The 20,713-nt window shown below is 37.3% G+C and overlaps 1 protein-coding gene across 2 annotated transcripts; it reads right to left on the bottom strand.

Annotated features, from left to right (window-relative positions):
• Window positions 1-5,324: 5,324 nt before the first annotated feature.
• Window positions 5,325-8,498, bottom strand: LOC145028660 (Ribonuclease P protein subunit P38-like protein). 2 transcript variants are annotated; one of them, XM_078977404.1, is made up of 4 exons: window positions 7,630-8,483; window positions 6,626-7,551; window positions 5,858-6,552; window positions 5,325-5,763 (listed from the first exon to the last, which is right to left on the bottom strand). In XM_078977404.1, the coding sequence occupies exons 2-4, from the start codon at window positions 7,530-7,532 to the stop codon at window positions 5,455-5,457; spliced, it is 1,911 nt and encodes a 636-aa protein (XP_078833530.1). In that variant the 5' UTR covers window positions 7,533-7,551; window positions 7,630-8,483; the 3' UTR covers window positions 5,325-5,454. The 2 variants fall into 2 exon arrangements, with proteins under 2 accessions (XP_078833530.1, XP_078833531.1); XM_078977405.1 differs by having other exon boundaries at window positions 5,611-5,741; window positions 7,630-8,498.
• Between the last annotated feature and the right edge of the window lie 12,215 nt (window positions 8,499-20,713).

Below are 20,713 nucleotides of genomic sequence, written 5' to 3'. Positions count from 1 at the left end.
TTTGGAAAGGGAACTTCCCTAACGAGGGTTTCCGGGCCAGCTTTCGCGCACCGACTAATCCCCCGCTGCAAACATAAAGTTTTGCCTCATGCCCTGGAGTCACTGCAGGCGAACCTCCATGGCCACTTTTTTAGTATTCTTTCAAAGTTTTAAAACTAGGATTATTAAAATTTCGGTATTAACAACTATTTTCAGTTTATAAAATTAGTTTATGTAAATTTCAATTTACTTCAGATGTTAAAAAATAAACATGTTTCTTATTACATGATGCAGTCGTTTGATCCATCTCTTCTGCTGCAGTGGATTGCAGAGGTTATCCACATACTTCATAAATTTTCGCTTCGAAAAAACAAAAAGCACCTTACTCATTTCAATTAATTTTATATATTTGAAGGGTACAAGGTACACACTCATATGTATAGGCGGAGCTAGGCAGTTCCCGAGAGGTCCTTTAAAAAAATTTCAGTAATGTAATTTTTTTCGATTTTTTTTTAGTAGTGTAATTTTTTTTAGGATACCCCTTTACTTTGATCATGGCTCCGCCACTGCTCCTATGCACAAGAAGCAACAAGAAATACCAACACAACATGCAAGAAGTTCTTCTAGCATGGTGGCTTGGCCAACCCACCGCATCATCGGCGGTGTGGTGTTTACCGCATCACCGCGCTGCCATGTAACCTACCGCATGGTGCGGTTCCTTGGTACACCATTTGGTCTAATGTGGCTAAAATAACATGTATTGCATTTTTCCATGTAGATATCATTGTATGATTTTAAAAAGGCATATTAGGTACACTCACATCTCGTTCCTTTCTTTCAATTGCCCTCGACATCGATGCCGACGATTGTACATTTCATTCACTTTCTTCCTTTCTCTGCTTCTATTCTCTCCAGTCTCCATTCTCCCTCAATTTTATATCTATTTGAGAACCCTATCCCCTGCATGAACTAAGACACCATACCATCACTTCATTGAAAAATTGGCCACCCTCACACCATTCCTCGTCGTTCCCTGCTCTATCTCTTTGCTCCACCTACAAATAAATCAAGGGTTCATATCCCGTTTGTTGTTGTTCAACTTCCCGAATTCATCATGAAAATAAAAGTAGAATCATTTAGTGAAGAAACCTAACTTCACATTAGTGTTCCTAATTCTCAATTAAAGGGTAAGAATGAAGTCACAAACGATAATAAGTACTATCATTAATGATAAATCCATGTGAGGCAGGATAGTACGTCATTACCCAAAACAGGGTTGAGTTAAGGCTCTTAACAAAGTTTTGGATACATCTAAGCAACAAAGATGTTGTAAGACTTTACATATATGATCTAAAGGCGATGTGACATCAAATGAAGATTAATGGTTTATCTTCTAAAGGGTCATGAAAAGGACTTCAACGCATGGTTATATTAGCGATCAGTGAGAACGTACAGATGGAAATGGATGTATAGGGGTAAACTGAGGAGGTCATAATGGTCTTGTTTTAAACCTATTGTAACACCTGTTCCAGGTATTATTTAAATTATCTAATTTTTAGTGTTTGTGCATGGACTCGATGAGTTGGGGAGCCCTAAATCGGCGGGTAAAAGAAAACCCTAATTTTTAGGGTTTGCACCCTATTTAAAGAACATAATTCGCCTCTTGTGGCCTCCCTTACCACTTTGTTAGCCAGAGAAAACCCTAGTTGGACCTTGCAACTTCTTGAGTGATAGAAAGAGCTTTTGTGAGCAATTTTGGTGTGTTTGTGAAGGATTTTAGAGCTTGAAGAAGAAGGAGCAAGGAGAGAAGAAGTAGATCTGACATCTACTTTGTATTGGCCACCATCTTGAGGTATAAAGTCATCACCTTGATCTCTAGTTGCTTAGATCCTTTTTCTTGGAAGTAAATGGCCATTTTTGGTGCAAAATGGAGTCATACCCGTATCTGGACTTTATCACAAGGATATGTCTCAGATCTGGACCTCTCTAGGTCCCCAATGGCATAAAGTTTCTCACTTTATCCAACTTAGCCCCTTTCCATGCATAAAAACCTTGTAGGGAGCTTAGTTTTGGTGTTTTAGCATTGTGAGGCCTTTCATGCATGTAAAGTTTGCAACTTTACATGGTAACTACACTAGGAGAAGTTGGATCTGAAGATTGGGACCTTGGATCTCACTGGAAACGACTGAACACAAAAAGGACCGAAGGAACTCATCGAATCCCTTAGACAACTCGACAAGTCGAGTAGGGTTTTTCCCGTTTTCGAGCTTTTGAGTGATTTTGTGAAGGATTGTGGTTTTCGGTCTGCATGGGTTTTTCGGTATTCTGGACATTGAGGAACTTGACGAGTTGCATAGGTAACTCGGTGAGTTGAAGAGTTACTCGGGGGGAACTCGACGAGTTGTTGGATGCATTCGAAGAGTTGAGGTCAACATGGATCAAGAGATAGCCCAATCACACATACGCACACACAGAGCCTCGTCGTAGCGCAAATACGCAAAATGGGGTGATTTAGGCGAACTTGGCAATGACACAACATATCGGTTGCTGTGAGCTAAGAAGCTTAATTTTTTGTAAGTTCAGGTCGGGTCGGTTTGACCAAGCCGGTAAACTTTGACTTCTCGAATAAGTAGATGGAATATTCCAAAAGCCTCCATAAAATACTAGATAAAATCCATGTCGCATCATATGAGATACTAGATAACGACGTCATTGGATTTGAAATTCAAATTGCCACATGGCAACATATGAGTTATCGTCATCATCATATTTGCTTTTTGGGGGATTTGGTTTTTTGTATTCATTATAAATAGGATCTCTCATATCCCATTTATTCCACGCCTCAAAATCGCCTTCTGCTCTCCCCTCTTTGAGTTTTTTGTAAACAGCAAAATCCGAAACATCCTGAAATTGGATGTTACAAAAGCTTACATCTTTAGAGCAACATAAAAAATCATTAAGGAAAGGACCGTCCAGTCGTTTTACTAGTCAAAGATCAGCAACTTGAGGTTGGTTTATATTACTATTATATATTTTAATTTCGCTCGATAACAGGACAACCTTCATTCTACCTTTCTTATAATCATATAATTGCTGATTTATTGTGTCTATCTATTATGATTTACAACACATAAAATGGCAAAAGCTCTGTTATTTCCTAACTCATAAATCGACGAATATTCATGGGTTAATCACAAATAAAAACTTCTCTCCACTTTTTTATTACACCATCCTATATTTTTTTCACTTTCATTATTCATCAATCCTAACAATATATTTTATCAAACAAACAATTTATTTTTGTTTTTCAAATCACGTTGACACAATTTTAGTAAACATGTCAGTTAGATGTTTGTTGGCTAACGTTCAAGGCTTTTGGATATAACTAGACCCGGCATGTGATTGTTAAGCATTTAGCAAAATCATTGGGGGTGTAGATTGCGATTAACACAAACACATGCTTGATTTTCGTGTTGAAATAATATGCATAGTTTTGGTTAGGGAGCTATAATTATATGGTATGGAAGAGTTGCAGGTTTTGTGAGCGCCAAGGTACACATCAGTTTGTCGTTAAAATCTTATCTGTGATTCTAACCATGCTAGATACTATGCTTGCGATAAATAACCCATTTTCAATGCATGTCATTAGTAATTATCAAACATATGGAAATATTTTGTATTTGGTATATTTAATAGATGAATTGAAAAATACACTTTTTGATGACACTTGTGTACCCTAAGGTAGCGTTTGGTGTATGAATTAGACGGAATAGGACTGGACGGAACATAACTGAACTGAACAATTTTTTTACGTAGTGTTTGGCAAGATAACTAACATATTAACAAGAATGAGTATAGTAAATTTGTATTAAAGTCGTATAAATGATTTGAAAATAAATACTATATAAAAAAAAAATCAATCAACACCAAAATTAGAAGAGCACCAGATTAAGAACATTGATGTTGTAAATATAAATACTAAATCAAAAAAAATTGACCACCATCTCAAGTTATATGTTCTATTTATTCATCATTGTTAATTTAGTGTTGTTGGAATGTATATAATATGTTTTTAAAAAATTGACCTATCTTTACTTCATTTATCCTCCTCGAGTTGAACAAGACCCACCATCTTAACCCACATCAAAGCGGCCCACCATCTTAACCTTCATCTCAAACTTTTTAAACGCCGACCAAAACTTGACATCTGCACCAACCATCTAGACCTTTCTCCATCGTCTCAACCTCATACCATTCAAATTGTTCACCAAACAGCCTACGAGGTAAAGCTCCAGTATCGGCATAACATTTGCTATCAAGAGAACACCACCAGAATAGAAAACGAAGAAAACACCTCTGGAATGAGTGAATTTTTTTTTGAGATATATAGAAAATCGCGTTTTTTGTTTCTCCTCCCAAAAAACGAGTGCTTAAACTCTTATTTACATTTGTGAGAAGTTGTCAGATTCAGGTAGATTACGGTTTTTTTTTTTTTTTTTTTTTCTTATCTATAGCATTGGTTGCCACTAAAATTTCATGAATTAGTCCTATTGGACTTCGTCGATTTTATTCTGAAAAATCTTGTTCTGTCCGGTTCCATCCAATCATCCTTACCAAACGCTGCCTAAAGGCTAAAACTGATGGTTCCATCATTAAAAACACAACGGTTCATGACTTCAAATGAATGGATTATCTTTGATTGAGAACTTTAATTCGAATCATTAGTTAACGTAGCTATATTTTATTTTTTTATGATTTGCAATTCTATAACCAATTCTTTGTACATTGTACAATTTGTGGTTTACTTGTTGAATCATCAAAACTACCACCAACATTCAAAGAATGCATGTTCCTTTTTATAAAATATTTTTCTTATGATTCCAGTATCATTTTATTTTTCACTAGTAGGCTTCTAGCTTAGCTTTATCTGTTTATCCCATATCGTCCCCTCCTAAATCAGAATCGAAGGAAAGAATGAAGATATAATGATTCATCACCAGACATCAAATGGTGGTCCTACCAGCAACATAATGCCAATAATGCTCTGCTTCTTTCTGGAACACACAACGCCATAGGAATTTGATGAACCCAACAAGATTTTCTCAAGAATGGAACCAAGAAGAATGAACCATGGGACTTGGTTTTAATTAAATCACTCCCAACATTTTGACAACTGTCATCTTCCACTTCCTGAGACCAGTAAAACAAAGAAATGCATGGAAGGTATGTGAGAAAGAGAAGGGTCAAGTTTCACCCAATGTGATGACTGCATATAATGTCAAAGATATGGATCCAGACACAGACACCTAATTGCCAATTCAGCAAGGGTGAGCTGATGCATATAATGTCAAAAATTAGAATCTTTATGTAATAAAAGGGACAAAAGTTTACTATACACATTTGGCTATGTTCCTATACAACAGAGTATATGCGAAAAACCTAAACCTAAAGAAAGAGGTATATAATTAAGTCAAGTTAAGTTGTAGGATGATGTATGATTCCATCCCAAGCAAGAGGAGCTTCAAGGTCTCCAATGATTCTTGATATTCTAACTTCAAGACCTCTTTGGACTTCTCTGAAAAGGCTTCGTAGACAATCACCAAATTTCTTCATGTCAAATCCATCATTCACACCTCCAACAAAACCAGAAGCAATCTTGGATTGTATCTCAATCAATTTCTGTCCTGTTGCCACTATGTATCTTTGCAGCTGAAATGTCTCTTCAAGAAAATGCTCTAATTTCTTCGTCTTCACTCCACTGCCTGCATCCCCATCATTCTCATACTGTAAAACAAATTTTTACCCAAAACTCATAATAAATCATAACAAACTTTAAAACAAAATTAACTTGATTTTTAAAAAGAAAAAAAAAACCCACCATTCGCTTGCAGATATCGTTAGCCTTCTCTTGGAGAGACTGATATCTGCTAACCTGTTTATTGACTAAAGACACCAGGCTATACAGCTTCCTTTTATCATCATATTCCCTATTCTCACAACTTTCTTGTTTTCCAGTCAATCTCTCAAACATAAGAAGCTGTTGTTTTAGCCTCTTGATCTTGTAGAACACCCCGAGAGCATGAAGATCCATCTTCCATGATGATGATGATGTGTTTTCACCATTGGTGATAGCTTTCTTCCTTGAACATTCTTCTCCAACAGAAACTACATCTTTCTTATCTTCAAATTCCTTATCTGGAGATTGAACTGCCAGCACCATTGCTTTTGAAGGAACTTGTTCATCTTTTTCTTTCTGGGATTTTGGAGTGTTGAGTTGTAATTCTGATTGCAAGGCATGCAATTCTGATTCACGGTTGAACAATAAAGATTCAAGTTTATGGTTTTGTTGTTTAAGGTTTGTTAGATCACGATCAAGTCCTTCAATATGGGAATGAAGTCGTTTCATCTCGATATCCATGCTCATTGAATGCCAACGAAAAGCTTCTAATTTCTCATCTTTCAATCTCAATTGTTCTGCAAAAGCATTTACCTCAACCTCATGCCTTTGCTCAACAACACTTATGTATTTCTCAGTTTCACATTGAACCCATCCTTCCAATTGTCCGATATTTGCTGCAACAAAGACTCACAAGTCAAATACATGATACTACAAACAAAATACATGTATGTTCATAAAAGGTCTTACCGAATTCTTGGGTTCCCTCTGTGATGGATTGTTGAGAAAATGGAGAAGCAGAGCATTGCTCTTCCTTCCACTCTAATTGCTCCGGTTTGGATTTGTGGTGTCTAGAAAGCATACTTCTCAGTGAATATCTCTCGTGTCTTGACTCAGGCACTGTCTTTGACTTTGACATTTTGACTTCTTTCAGTAACATTTTCTTCTCGGCTGTATCCAGTTTAGATTTCCTCAGCATAGCCGACAAAATCTTGTCTTTTTGCTCCAAATCTTTGCGGGTTTTGATAAGTTCCATTGACAGCTTCTGTGTCATCAACACATACTGTTCCTTTTGCTCTAAAACTCCATTAACTTCTTGTTTTTCTGCTTCCATCTGTCTAACAGCTCTACCCATCTCTGCTTCAAGCTGTCTTTGTGTGGATACAAGCTCAATAAACGCACTTTTATGCTTCCATATCTCTTTCGAATGCTCTTGAGCTTCACGTTTCAATGTTTCTCTCAATTCCTCGTTTATTTTCTCAGCCTTTTTTACGCTTTCCTCTTGCTCTCTCCTCTTATCCTTTTCTTCCTCCAACAACTTTTCTTTTTCTTCAAGCTGACCACATAATCCGGATACATTTTCTTTACTTTTCGTATCAATAACTCTTAATTCATGCAAAAGAGCTCGAATTTGCTGTGTAAGTTTCTTTCTCTCCATTAACCAGCGCTGCTCATGTGCTGCAAACATGCTGACAACTTTCTCATTGGCTTTTGCATCTTCAACTCGCCTTCTTTTTAACTCTGTGATCTCTGTTTCTGCATTCTTGAGCTTATTTACAAGTTCAAACTTATCGGTTTTCACTTGTTCTTCTCGCTGAATTCTCCACATAAGCAAACCTATAATCATACATGATCCTGTGATCCCCTTTTCATTCATGGCAATGATTTGGTTACTCCTGTAAAAAAAAGAAAAAACTAAATGTTAGGTCTCTGTACAAAGTTACAAGAATCAAAGATGAAGTTTCAAAACTTACAAGAATCAAAGATGAAGAAGTCGGTGTTGAATTGGAACATGAACTAGTGAAGATCAAAACAGCAAGATCTTGATGATGTGGTTGAGTTTCAGAACTCTGATATATATTAATCAGCAAAAGCAGATGCTAAAGACTTAAAACATGTGGATGACTTCAATTCAGTTAAAAAGATCATTCATAATGCAAGTTTGTAAGTGGTCAGTATGGGGAAAAAGAACAAATAATTTGTTCCCTTGGTTTCAGTAAAGGCAGAAACATGGAACCCCACTTTTCCTAACTTTTCGCTCAAATGGGGCACAGGTTAGGCCAACAGGAGGCAAAAGCTTTAAAATCCTAGTTGTTTTTTTGTCCATATTATTTACCAAAAAGAAAAAAATAAGAAAGAAAAAGCGTACATATATTTGTATGAGTATGTAATACACTTACGCCATCTTTGGAAAAATGGAAATTCACTTATGTGTGTCGAGCTTTAGGTATTATAACAGAAGGACCCATATAGAATTAATGTGTGGCTTTACAGTGTGACTTACTTGATGTGTCTCTTTGTCCACACTCAACACCATGCTGAGACTATTTCTTTACAAAAGAAGCAATTTGGGGAAATGGGTTCTGATTATACTACTTGTAAAACTCAATCTTGTTATTGAAAAAGACGATTTATGAACAACCACATGATGCAATTATTGAAAAGCAAGATTAAAAAAGAAGCATAGTTCATCTGTAAAGAATGGGGTTTTCATAATAAATGCTTCTTAGATTGGGTCCGAATGGAGTTGAAATAATGAAGGAAATCACTGTCATTTCGATATCATCAACATTGTGATGTGACACCCATGAAAAAGAAACCAGGTTTTAATGGACCTTAAAGTCTAAAAAGACTTAATCAGCAAGAAAGATTTTGTTTGTATTTTTTTTTCTTGATTACTAGATTCTTTATTAATCCAAAGATTACGGTTTTATTGTTCTTTATTAATCCCAAGATTAGGGTTGTATTGGGGGAGACCTGTAAAGCAGGACGCTTGTTGAGCAAAAGCTAAACAATGAAATAGGTTGTTGATTTCGATTATTGAAATATGCAAATGGGTGAGAACCTAAGTAGGATGAATCATGAAGCAGACTTTTTTCTTGAGATACTTATCAAGATCGGGCCTTGGTATCTGAGTTTGCTGAGGAGGCATGGAACCCAGCTGCTCCCTGTTGCCAATTTCGATTGAATACAAAGCAAACATTCCAACTCTTAAATCTCTTGCTCCAATGAATCCACGCATGATGATTGAAACACGGTGAAATTTATTCTTTTTTTTTTTTTTTTTTTTTTTTTGTTTACGGCTTTAATTATCAATTGACTAAGGGAAAATCTTATAAAAATCAATTGACCAAGGGAAAATCTCATAAAAACCCCATGTATTATACCCAATGTTTAAAAAAAAACCCTATATAATTTTTTTGTACGGATTAACCATTGTGCTTTCTAATTTTGATTCTTTTCTTGTCTTATGACCGGTTAACCCAAAGCTACCGATAACCCTGGAGTCAGTGTTCATCACCATCGAGATTGAAAGAGGAAGACTCAAGGAGAAGTAAGAACAATGTTCATCGAGATTGAAAGAGGAAGGCTTGATTTGGAACCAACAAATAGTTGTCGCTCGCTTCCGTCCTCGCACCACCTCCGAACCAGAACCTATTGCCTTCGTCGGTTCCAGTCCAACCGAACTCCCTCTCGGACACCTCACTTCTAATACCTGCAACCAATAAAAGAAAAGAACAAAAAAATTGTTGCGTCAGCTCTGCTCCACCCGAACCGGAGACCTACTGTCCCACCATCTCTCGTGCAACCCTTTTCTTTCGAGCCAAAAACCGAAGTCATTATTCATTGTCATCTTTGTTTGGACCTGCAACTAACCAGAAAAGGAAAAAGGAAAAGAAAATCGAATCACCAAGAAACCGACAACCCTTTTCATTTTTCGTTCCAACTAACATCTCCATCAAAACTGTTGTAGTTGCCTTCATTTTTACCTACAATCCGAGACCCACGAACCACAACAGTCCCAACCTTTACCTTCTAAACCCACACCTAGTGAAAGCCATTAAAACCGAGAACCACTCACCTCTTCGTTTGTTCCAGCTTCTTCGAACACATCTTACCCAACCTTCACTTTGCGGAGAGTCATTTCAACCCGAGACCCTCCTATACTGCCATCGAAAAACTAAAAATAAAGAAGAAGAAAGTCTTCCCAGGAATTGCAAACCTTCAACCATCACCACGAAACCAACAATCGGTCAACCGAATAAAATAGGTATTTTAAACAGTTTTGAAAAGCATAACGGTTAATTTGTACAAAAAAATTATATAAGGGTTTTTTTAAGCATTACGGTATAATGCATATGGTTTTTATGAGGTTTTCCCATTGGAACGCCACCAAGAAAATTGTATCACATTTAACTCGCTCCAAAAATGTGTTATGTATATATATATATATATATATATATATATATATATATATATATATATATATATATATATATATATATATATAGAGAGAGAGAGAGAGAGAGGATCATGTGAGGAGTCTTTTTTCATTGAGGATTCATGAAGACACATTTAAAAATTGAAAAAAAAAATACGAATCATAAAATTGAACATAATACAAATCATGAAGGCATTACAAGTATCATGTTATCGAGTTGAAACATACCCCAGGGCGGGGACCATATTTGTTTATTGGGTTAAAATACACCCAGGGTGCAACATCCATAAAATTCAAGTCAATTTAAAACCTTTTAAAGCATTAAAAATCATCGTTTATTACAAAATGTTTTCAAAATAGTTTCATATTAAAGTATCCCATAAATCAAATCATAAAAATGCGATGAGGTGCACGATCACGCATTCGCCTTCTCGCGGTCATCTGAAGTACCTGAAACAAAATCCAAAGTTGTAAGCCTGAAGCTTAGTGACTTTTCCCAAAATACCAATGACATACAAATCATAGCCATACCATAGAAAATAAACAAACAACATGCATAATGAGTCATCAGCCTGACTGGACCGCCTCACAAGGACATTAGCCTATCCGGACCACTCTCCGAGCCATCGGCACGTCTAGACCGCTTCGCGGGCCTTCAGCCTATCCAGACCGCTCATCGGGCCTCCGGCCTAATTAGTGTGCCCTTACCGGGTCTGCAGTCTATCCGGGTCGCCCTGGGTATGTTGGCTTAGAGCACAAAGCAAAGACCGCCTCAACCCATCCCTAATCATACAATCAACACATAAATATCAAATGCAAGCATATACAAACAATCAGCCCGGTCTAACAGATCACTAATCATAACATCATCTTATATACCAGGATACCGACCTAATAGGTCACTAACATAACATCATCCTATATACCAGGATACCGATCTAACAGGTCACTAAGCATATCAACATGCAATAAACCCGGATACAAATCCAAAAAGGGCAGACATTGGTGCCTTCGACCTTGTTAGTATAGTGAGGACAACTCACCTCACAATGTCGATTGGAACTGAAATATCAAACTCCCGAAATACGGCTCCAAACACCAACATCTATAACCTCCAATGATCCATTTCCATAAATACCTAAATTACCAAAATACCCTCATAAGTCAAAGTGGTCAACCCTGATCAAATTCAAAGTCAATGGTCAAAGTCAACAATCCATGTTGACCCAACTCGTCGAGTGCAACTTACAGACTTGTCGAGTTCCTTCAGAACTCAGAAAGTCGCGAAAACCCCATTTGACTTGCCGAGTTTCCAGACAACTCGTCGAGTCCATCGAGTCCATGCAATGTCCAAAATGTCGGGAAAAACCCTAAGCAACTCGTCGAGTCACCTTGCTAACTTGTCGAGTTCATGCGAATCTAGAAAGCATGAAACCCTCATCCAACTCGTCAAGTAAACTATACAACCCGTCGAGTTCCTTCGGTCATTTTCCTATTCAGACATTTCTAAGCGGAACCAAGGCTCCAAACTGTAGATCTAAACTCCTAGGGTGTAGTTTCTGTAACACCGTAAATTTTCAAACAAAAATTTTCATTTTCAAAGACAATAAAACACACGTCACATTTTCTCAAAAATCTCAAGTATCAAATATCAACACATATTTCAAAAATTGTTTATCACAAATCCAGGATCCTCCAAAATATATCTCCAGCTCATGTGTGTGTACAATCAAGCCGATGCCTTCCTGCGGTCCTCGGAAGTATCTGAAACACATAACACATAACATGGTAAGCACGAAGCTTAGTGAGTTCCCCAAAATACCACACACGGCTCATTATCCACTCGAGGCTATAACTCAGTAAGACCCTCCGGTCAATGTGTCTCAGTGAGACCCTACGGTCTTACAGCTCGATTTGGACCCTCCGGTCTTGTCTCGGTGGGAACCCTCCGGTCCCACAACTCGAGTTAGGCCCTCCGGTCCGATCTCAGTAAACACAAAATAGAACATATATATATATATATATATATATATATATATATATATATATATATATATATATATATATATATATATATATATATATATTACACAAGAAAAAAGCATAATATCACATAACTCCATAAGCAAATAAGACCCTTCGATCACACAAAAATTACCACTCTAGGTAAAGTATAGTGAGAAGACTCACCTCGTAAGAACTCGGATAAACTCGAACTCAAATCACCGGTCTAGCCTCCGCCTAACACATACGATAATTATCTCTAATTAATAATGACTCTCATGAAGCTATACTAACCCTTCTATAATTCACAGAAGGGTAAAAGACCATTTTACCCCTCCATGAGCTTAATAGTCCACAAATTGACCAAACCCTAAGAGTCAACCAAAAAGTCAACGGCAGAGAGTAAGCTGCGCGTACCAACTCTCTACGCTGGGCGTCCTCAGCTGCCATGCAAGCATTGGGGATACTTGACCCCTACGTTGCGCGTACTGGGATTACGCCCATCGTATGTGTCAGTTTCACTCTTCTCACTCATTTGGTCTTAATCAGTTAAGACCTTGGCTCAAATCACAGATCTGGACTCCCTAATAGCTCTTACTCCATAAATTCAGTGACTTTAAGCCTTTGCATGGCTAATATGGTCACAAACACACACAACACTCACTCTCTTATCTCAAAAAGCTCATAACTCATGCATGGCTTGATTCCAACATCCAAGATTGGATTTCTATGACATTGCACCACTAAATACACTTAAAGAGGTTGATCAAAGTCTTTGGAGCTCAATATCTCATAAAGTCTCCAACTTTAGGACAAAACCCTAAAATACTCTACTATGATACACAAATTAGAAGAGTAAGAAAGCTTGAAGCTTTATACCTCTATGTGAAGCTCCCAACACATATATGCGTAGATCCAAAGGCCTGGACTCTCACTCCTTCTTCTCTAAAGCTTATCCTTCACTAAACTCGGGATGTTACAGTTTCCACGTAAATTTGAAAACTTTATGTGCATGCAAAGCCTAAAATGCAAAAACCAAGCTAAGGAAGAGGTTTTAGGGTAAGGAGAAGGCCAAAGCTTGACAAATTCAATAACTTTATGATTAAGAGGGCTTAGAGGAGTCCATATATGAACTCTCCACTCCAAAATGTGTTCAATACCGGAAAGTCCTCAAGATTAAGCTAGAAATGGCCTAAAACTATAGGATGAAGATATCTATTAAGAGAATAGAAAGGAAATGACTTTTTACCTTCAAGTGAAAGCCAAGACCAATTAGTTGCTGGATCTACAAGCTCCTTTACATTCCAAACTCTTGAACCTTCTAGCTTCCCTCCTCAAGAGCACAACAACCACCTTCCAATCCTTTACACACACAAAAATAATAGGTAACACGCGAATAGGGTTTCTGAGGACAATGGGGATGATAAGAGAGGCATAGGGTGGCTGATGAGCCTTTAAATAGGGTGAAAAAACCTAGAAATTAGGGTTTTCATACACAACCTCTACTCGTCGAGTTGGGGTCCTCCAACTCGTCGAGTAAGTTGCATAAACCACGCAACCATATCCGTCTCTACATGACGATTTGGGGGCAACCAACTCGTCGAGTAGGTTCTGAAAATGTGAAATTTAAACTTCAAATTAATACCTGGGAGTCAGGATGTTACAAAGGGTGGGGATCATATTCGTATGTTTGGTTTGTGGTACTTTGGAAAACTCACTAAGCTTTGCGCTTACAATTTATGATTATGGTTTCAGGTACTTCTGGTTCGAAAGGAAAAAGCCTTATGTGATGCACATCACCCCCCCCCCCCACCCCCTCATATTTTTCGCACTTTTTGGATATTATTACTCTGATGATCCAATACTGTGTATTGTGAATGTTTAGAACAATTTGATGTTTCAAATTGTTGGTTTTAAAAATGAAAAATTTTATTACTGTTTTTGGGCTGTTACATGTACATCATATGTATGTTGATAGGTTGGCGTTAGAGTCGAGGATGTTGCTTGTATGCATTGTATGTATGGTGGAATATATGATATATTGGGGACCTCACTAATATGCTTACAAATGTGGATAAATTATGTCGTAGGTTGTTCTTGTGAAGAGCTCGGTGGGATTATACACACACATCTAAGATAATGATTTCCATTTTTTTGTAATTCAGCTCTTATAACATATGTTTTCAAACAAATGAATGTCACTTGTTGTTTTTATGCTAAAGGTTTTAATTGGTTTATCTATTTTTAAAAAATTAAAAATCTCTTTAAATTTTTCGGGACGTTACAATTTGATATGACAAGGAACATAATTTTATTTCATGCTTTAATTAGACAAGGATATTGCTACTCATTTGGTAATGATAATGGTGTAATTTTGGTTTATAAGAATGACATTTTTATTTTTTAAAGTTTATCATTGTAATGACATGTATGAAATTGTTGTGTGTGTTAATAATATGAGCAATGGTGTATTTAATATCGATTCTTATAATGTTTTAGACAAATCATGTTTATGACATTATCGTGTTGGACATATAAACAAAAAGTGTATCGCCCAACTCCAAAAGGATGAATTGTTGGAATCATTTGACTTATGTGATGAGTTTTCTAGGTTACATTAAGTGAATAATCAACACAATTTTCACAACGGAATGTTCATAAAACAATTTATGGACACTATCTATAAATATGACAGATAGTAAGCAACCAATGAATGTATGGGGCTGTATTTTTTTTTTTTTTGGGGGGGGGGGGGGGGGGGGGGGACAAAACAATTAGTTTTAGGTGTAGAAACGTTAGCAATTTTAAAGAAACAATAAAAATATGAAACAAAATAATTATACCACACATGCAATAGTCACAAAACAAAGTTGGAAATGATCCTAACACATAGTTTTTTATGTTCGTGTGAGTATGAGGGTTTGTCTGCCTAAGGTTGTGTAGTTAAACAGACAGTTTGATAAAGCTTTCTTTGTGCTAACTCTTTGAGAAACCCATCTTGAAGCAGTTATAAGGGATAATTACGGATGATCTATAGTAAACGTCTAACTACATGGGGTATCATTTATATGTGGGGGTCGAAAATGATGTTTTTGTAATCCAAAATGTGTTTCTGTGACTCTATATTGTCATATCTAAATACGAAGCTAACATTGTACTTAGTATATTATTTCAGACAGTGATACTTCATGATAGACTTTATCAATCTGAAATGTACGAAGATTTTGTTTCAGACTAGAAACTCTGAAAATGAATACTTCTACTCCGGAATGTTATATTTTGAAGATAATGGTCATTTTACAAACTAATTTTTAAGGTAGGTTATTATTATTAAAATAATCATTTATATGGACTTACTTTCCCTAAAAGAAAATTAGTATAGTAAATTAGACGAATCGTCCATCGTACATGTATTAAAAGACACGTTTAGTCCTTATTTTTAAAAATTAACCCAGACCATACTTTGTTTATTTAATACTTACATGTGTCGTCCCTGGTTTGTGGTTTTATTGCGAGTTTAGTCAATGCTAGATCGAAAATGACTATAATATCCTTTGTGAATTTATTTTCTAATTAATTTAAAGTTTTTATTATTTTTTAATTTAAAAATAAATAAATACAACATGGCCCACCACCCTACCCTTTTATGACTCTTAACCTAATATACTTTGTTTTCTTTACGATACCGTCATGCACCATCGTTGCAAGATATCTAAACCGCCACCATTCACTTCCTCTGGTATGTTGTCGTCGCTTTCCATCACTACCACCGATAATCTGCACCACCATCGGAAAATGGAGCGTCACCGCCACACATTAACCTTTACACTCCCTTCACTTCACCTATTGTACTGTGTTCATCACCATACCTATCACATTCGACAATCAACGTTTACACCACCAGGAATCACTTGTCACCACCAGTTGACACCCTGCACCCGCCTTTCATCACTAGAGTTGGACATTACGACGGTAATAAGTGAACTAATTTGTAACACCTGGTTCCTGGTACGTATTTTTAAATTAAGTATTTTGCATTTTGGACTGAGACTCGGCGAGTTGGTGGCCCAACTCGTCGAGTAGAAGCGGTTTGGACACGAGAGTTAAGTGGCTGACTCGGCGAGTCAGAGATCGGACTCGACGAGTCCGTGCTGTCTGGACAAAAACCCTAATATGAGGGTTTGCACCCTATATAAATGCCTTACTCAGCCTCCTTCGTCCCTAACACTCTCCTAGAGCTGCATATCGAAACCCTAGCCGTTTGTGTGTGTGTTAAGGCCATTTTGGTGCTTTTGTTGACTTGTGAAGCTTGGAAGAAGAAGAGGAGCTTGAGTATTCGACTTGGGGATTGTGGATCCAGAAATCTAATCTCATCTTCAGCTTACTCAAGGTAAAATGCTCCTGCTTTGGTCTTCTATTTGGTTGTTCATCTTTAGATTGTAGGTCTTGGGTGCATTTAGGGCTTTCAAGCCATTTTTGGATTTAAGGAGTGTTATGTGGACTCTAGCCTTCAGATCTGGGCCTTAAGAGGGGTCTCATGGCATAAAGGTGCCAACTTTAGGGCCATGAGAGCCCTATGCACATTGTAGGACACTTTATATAGATTTTTGAGCTAAAAACCCCATGCATGTGCATCAAGTTTGGAACTTTACGTATAAAATGGACATTAAGAGGCCAGATTCATGCTTTTGGTGTGCTAGACCTCATTTAAATCGACTCTATGAAATTGGTCAAGGTTGGACTCGGCGAGTTGCTCTTGGCACTCGACGAGTCGGTGACCATTGTGCACCAAACCCTTTCTGTGAATGGGTAAGTGTTAGGAAGGAAGTCCTTTTGTGGGTTTAGACATGAAAAATGGACCTGGAAGTCATGGGACTCGGCGAGTGGTATGAGCAGACTCGGCGAGTCCATAGAAATCTCCCAATCTTTGAAGATGGAGTCGATGAGTTGTTCATACAACTCGGCGAGTCATAGACTGGTCAAGTTCTTAAGTTGGCGATGAACTCGACGAGTTCAATAAGGAACTCGGCGAGTCAGATGAAGATGGTCCCGATATTATGATTGAAGGAGAGCCCATCGAGGTTTTGCTAGACTCGACGAGTGGATCCGGGGTTTTGTGGGGGATTAGAGAAGCATGGACTCGACGAGTTGGAAGGCTAACTTGGCGAGTCAGGTCAACTGAATGTTGACTTTGACCAATGTTGACTTTGACTGAACTTGGGTTGGCCCTGTTTAGGGTTGTATGTAATGTATGTTGACTTAAAGGTTGTCGTGTAGGGATCATTGAGTCATTGGGAGTCGACTTGTGCGCCGAGGATAGTTCAGACACTGTACGATATCGAGGTGATTTACCTTCCAGTAGGGGTGGGTCTAAGGCCACAATGTCGGCCCACCAAAAGGGGGTATTTAAAAGATAATGGTCTTTGTGATAATTATCTTGGTCTGGTTATGTGTTGGTTGTGAGGTTTATCTGGTTAGTACGTTATGTGTATGGTAGGGATTAGTTTCCCTGACAGTGGTCCTTAGGACCCAAGGGTAGGTCAGTACCCGGATATTCCTGACTGTATGCTTATATATGTGGATTGTATGCTAGTGGTAGGGGGTGAAATAGTCCCCAGTTACCGGTTGAAAGATACCGATGTTGATTACCGGTTGAAAGATACCGATGATAGATACCGGTTGAAAGATACCAATGAAGGTTACCGGTTGAAAGATACCGGTGATATTGTTTGGTATGTGGTATGATGGGGGAACTCACTAAGCTTTGTACTTACAGTTTTGGTTTTGGTTTCAGGTACCTCTTCGTCGAAGGGGAAGGATCCGACGGTGTAGCAGCGCATCACACACATACACGTTTCCGCAAGAAGTTTTTGGGATTGTACTCTGATTTTTAATACTTACGATGTTATGGTTTGAAATAAAACATTATGACTTTGTAATGAAATGTTTTATTGACAAGGTTTTGGTAAAATGTTTATTAAATGCGTTAATTCAAAAATGAAATTTTTGGCCTTGAAATTTGGGTCGTTACAAGTTAGTATCAGAGCCCTAGTTTGAGGGATTCGGACACACCCTCGGGGGTGTCTGGACTCAAACCGAGGGACTAAAAGATCTTTCAAGGAAAAAATGGTTTTCTAAAGTTTAAACTGAGAAGTTTTTAAGAAAGACGAAGTGTGTGATGCGTGCGATCGGCTGAGCTTAAGTAAGTTTTCCCCAAGATACCCATACTTGTTATTGATGGGTTTTGGTCATAAGACATCCTATGTGCTCATACAAACCCTAAAGCTCGGATCTAGGTTTCTCTATTGTACATGCTTTGAATCCAAGACTATAAACCCTAATTCTAGCATACAAGTAATCATATTAATATGTAATTAGGTTTAAGATCATACCTTGATTGTTATGTAGCAATAACAATCCCAATTCTCCTTGTATTGACTTTGGAATGCTTAGAGTCACAAGTGTCACTCCTCTAATGGTTCACAAACACCATAAGCAAGAGGATGAAGAGGAGAGAGGTTGGAAGCTACCAAAAACGTGTAGAAACCCTTACAAGAAGCTTAGCCACGTTTTTGAGCCTTAAGGGGTCTTTATATAGTTGGGCTATTAGGTTTATCTAACAAGGAAACCCTAATTTGGATGCTTAAGCCCTAAGCAACCCATAGACTCCTTTAATTAAGCCCATGGACGATTTCCTTATGGGTTTCCCATTAGAATTCTTCCATCCCTTGCATGTCTTTCTCTTATGATCAAACTTTTCGATCATTGCATGTATTTCATTTCCATTGTCTATATCCATAGAGGTCTTGAAGGCAGATTCACCAATCAACTTTGCTTTTCTATTGCACCAAACCATTGCTGATTTAGCAGCAACAAGCATATAGGTGAGATCTATAAGGGTCACGTAGTAGCTCATCATATAGTACTCTCTTACGAACTTACTATATGAGTTGGGAAGTGACTGAAGAACCCAATCAACAGCCATCGCTTCACCGACAACGGATCCCATCATTCTTAATCTATCAATGTGTGACTTCATCCCTAAGACGTGTGCACACACCGACTTGCCCTCTTTATGTTTACTTGCCAAAAGGGCTTGAGTGATATTGAACCTTTCAATTTTACAATCTTGTGGGTTAGGGAGAATAATTGGAGGAGGAGGAGGAAGTGAAGCATGATTTCTTGTTCCTCGATCGAATCGTGGAATATCATCTTCATGTGGAATGCTTGTTCCACGGGATTTGAGAAGAGCATAGTTGTCGAACTTTGACATCGGTAGAAAAACGAATTCAAGTTAGTTGATTGATTGAGTCCTTGGTAAATCACCCAAATGAAATTCCAAGGCTAGGACCCAACACAATATCCTACAACTCGGGAGAGGGATGTCGTAACCCAAATTGCAGAACATTTGAAGGTAAGTGAATGACGATTCACTAGTTTCCACCATGAAAAACGAAAAAGAAATTTAAGTTTTAAATCTATGAAAACTCCTAGATCCTTTGAGATTCATTGAACATTTCAATGGCATGTTTAAATCTCGATATGCCCCTCTAGTTTGTGACTGGGATGCCGAGGATCACAAAGCGGGTGTGAATAACCATGCAAACTACATGGTGCCCTCACATGTTACAATCACCTATTCGATGTGCCGGTAAGCCACACACGCTCCACCAAACTATGACAAACATCGAGTATCCCTTTGCTACCTTTGCTCAGAACCATTTAGTGTGCCGGTAAACCACACACGCTCCAGTAACGTCTTCGCAAGGGCACAAAGTGTAATTTCATGGAATTGCATCAATTCACTTTGCCTAAGTAACTAAGATTGGGAATTTGAAAAACATTTAGTTACTTGGTATTTCATTATACTTATAATGGAAGGTTTCGTCCTATCCTACCCGTTCGGCTAACGACCCTCCACTAGTCAAGAGTGCGGTGGGTAAGAGTGGATACCCATTCAATCGCCATTTTATAGGCAATTTCCTTAAACACCCCTTATAGACCAGCTTCGTGAATGAGGCCTACTAACGGTAAGACTGACTTTTACTCATACATATATATAACGTTAGACTTTTAATATTATATATAGTATAGGGTGTATTTTATACTTTTAAAATACTATATGATTAACTTTAACAAATACACTTTTAATTCAATTAAAAAGTTAACCTAAACTTTTATGGATTTATTAAATCTCTTTTAATTATACTCCTTAATTAATTAATAAAACCATAAGGGTGTGATTTGAACTTTTCAAAACATTATTAGGGTTTTAGAATTGAACATTCTTAATTAAACTTTTAATCAACTTTTAAATTCCAAAACTTGATGGCAAATTTTGAAACCTCTTTCAAAACATTAGGGTTTTAACTATTTAAATTTCAAAACTCCAAAACTTTTGGGTTCAAATTTAAACTATAAAACCTAAAGGGGAAAATATGAAACCTTTCATAACAACAAGGATCAAATAACAAATAATTTTAAATTAACATTTAATCACATAATTATCCATATTTGATTTATTTAATGATTTCTTGCAAAACAATTTATCAATTTACTCAAAATAATTAATCAATTATCTTATAAGGAAACAATTATCTTGTTAATTGATA

This window comes from Lactuca saligna, chromosome 2 (genome assembly GCF_052625555.1).
Source record: "Lactuca saligna cultivar CGN05327 chromosome 2, ASM5262555v1, whole genome shotgun sequence".
In the NCBI taxonomy this organism is placed as follows: Eukaryota; Viridiplantae; Streptophyta; class Magnoliopsida; order Asterales; family Asteraceae; genus Lactuca; species Lactuca saligna.
This window is presented reverse-complemented; position numbering and strand designations above follow the sequence as displayed.

Excerpts from the sequence above, each read along its gene's own strand:
- LOC145028660 (XM_078977404.1), bottom strand. The coding sequence starts at position 7,532 with ATGAATGAAAAGGGGATCACAGGATCATGTATGATTATAGGTTTGCTT. Across the intron at positions 6,553-6,625 it reads AGAGGGAACCCAAGAATTCG|CAAATATCGGACAATTGGAA; the intron begins GTAAGACCTTTT and ends TCTTTGTTGCAG. Across the intron at positions 5,764-5,857 it reads ACGATATCTGCAAGCGAATG|TATGAGAATGATGGGGATGC; the intron begins GTGGGTTTTTTT and ends TTTGTTTTACAG.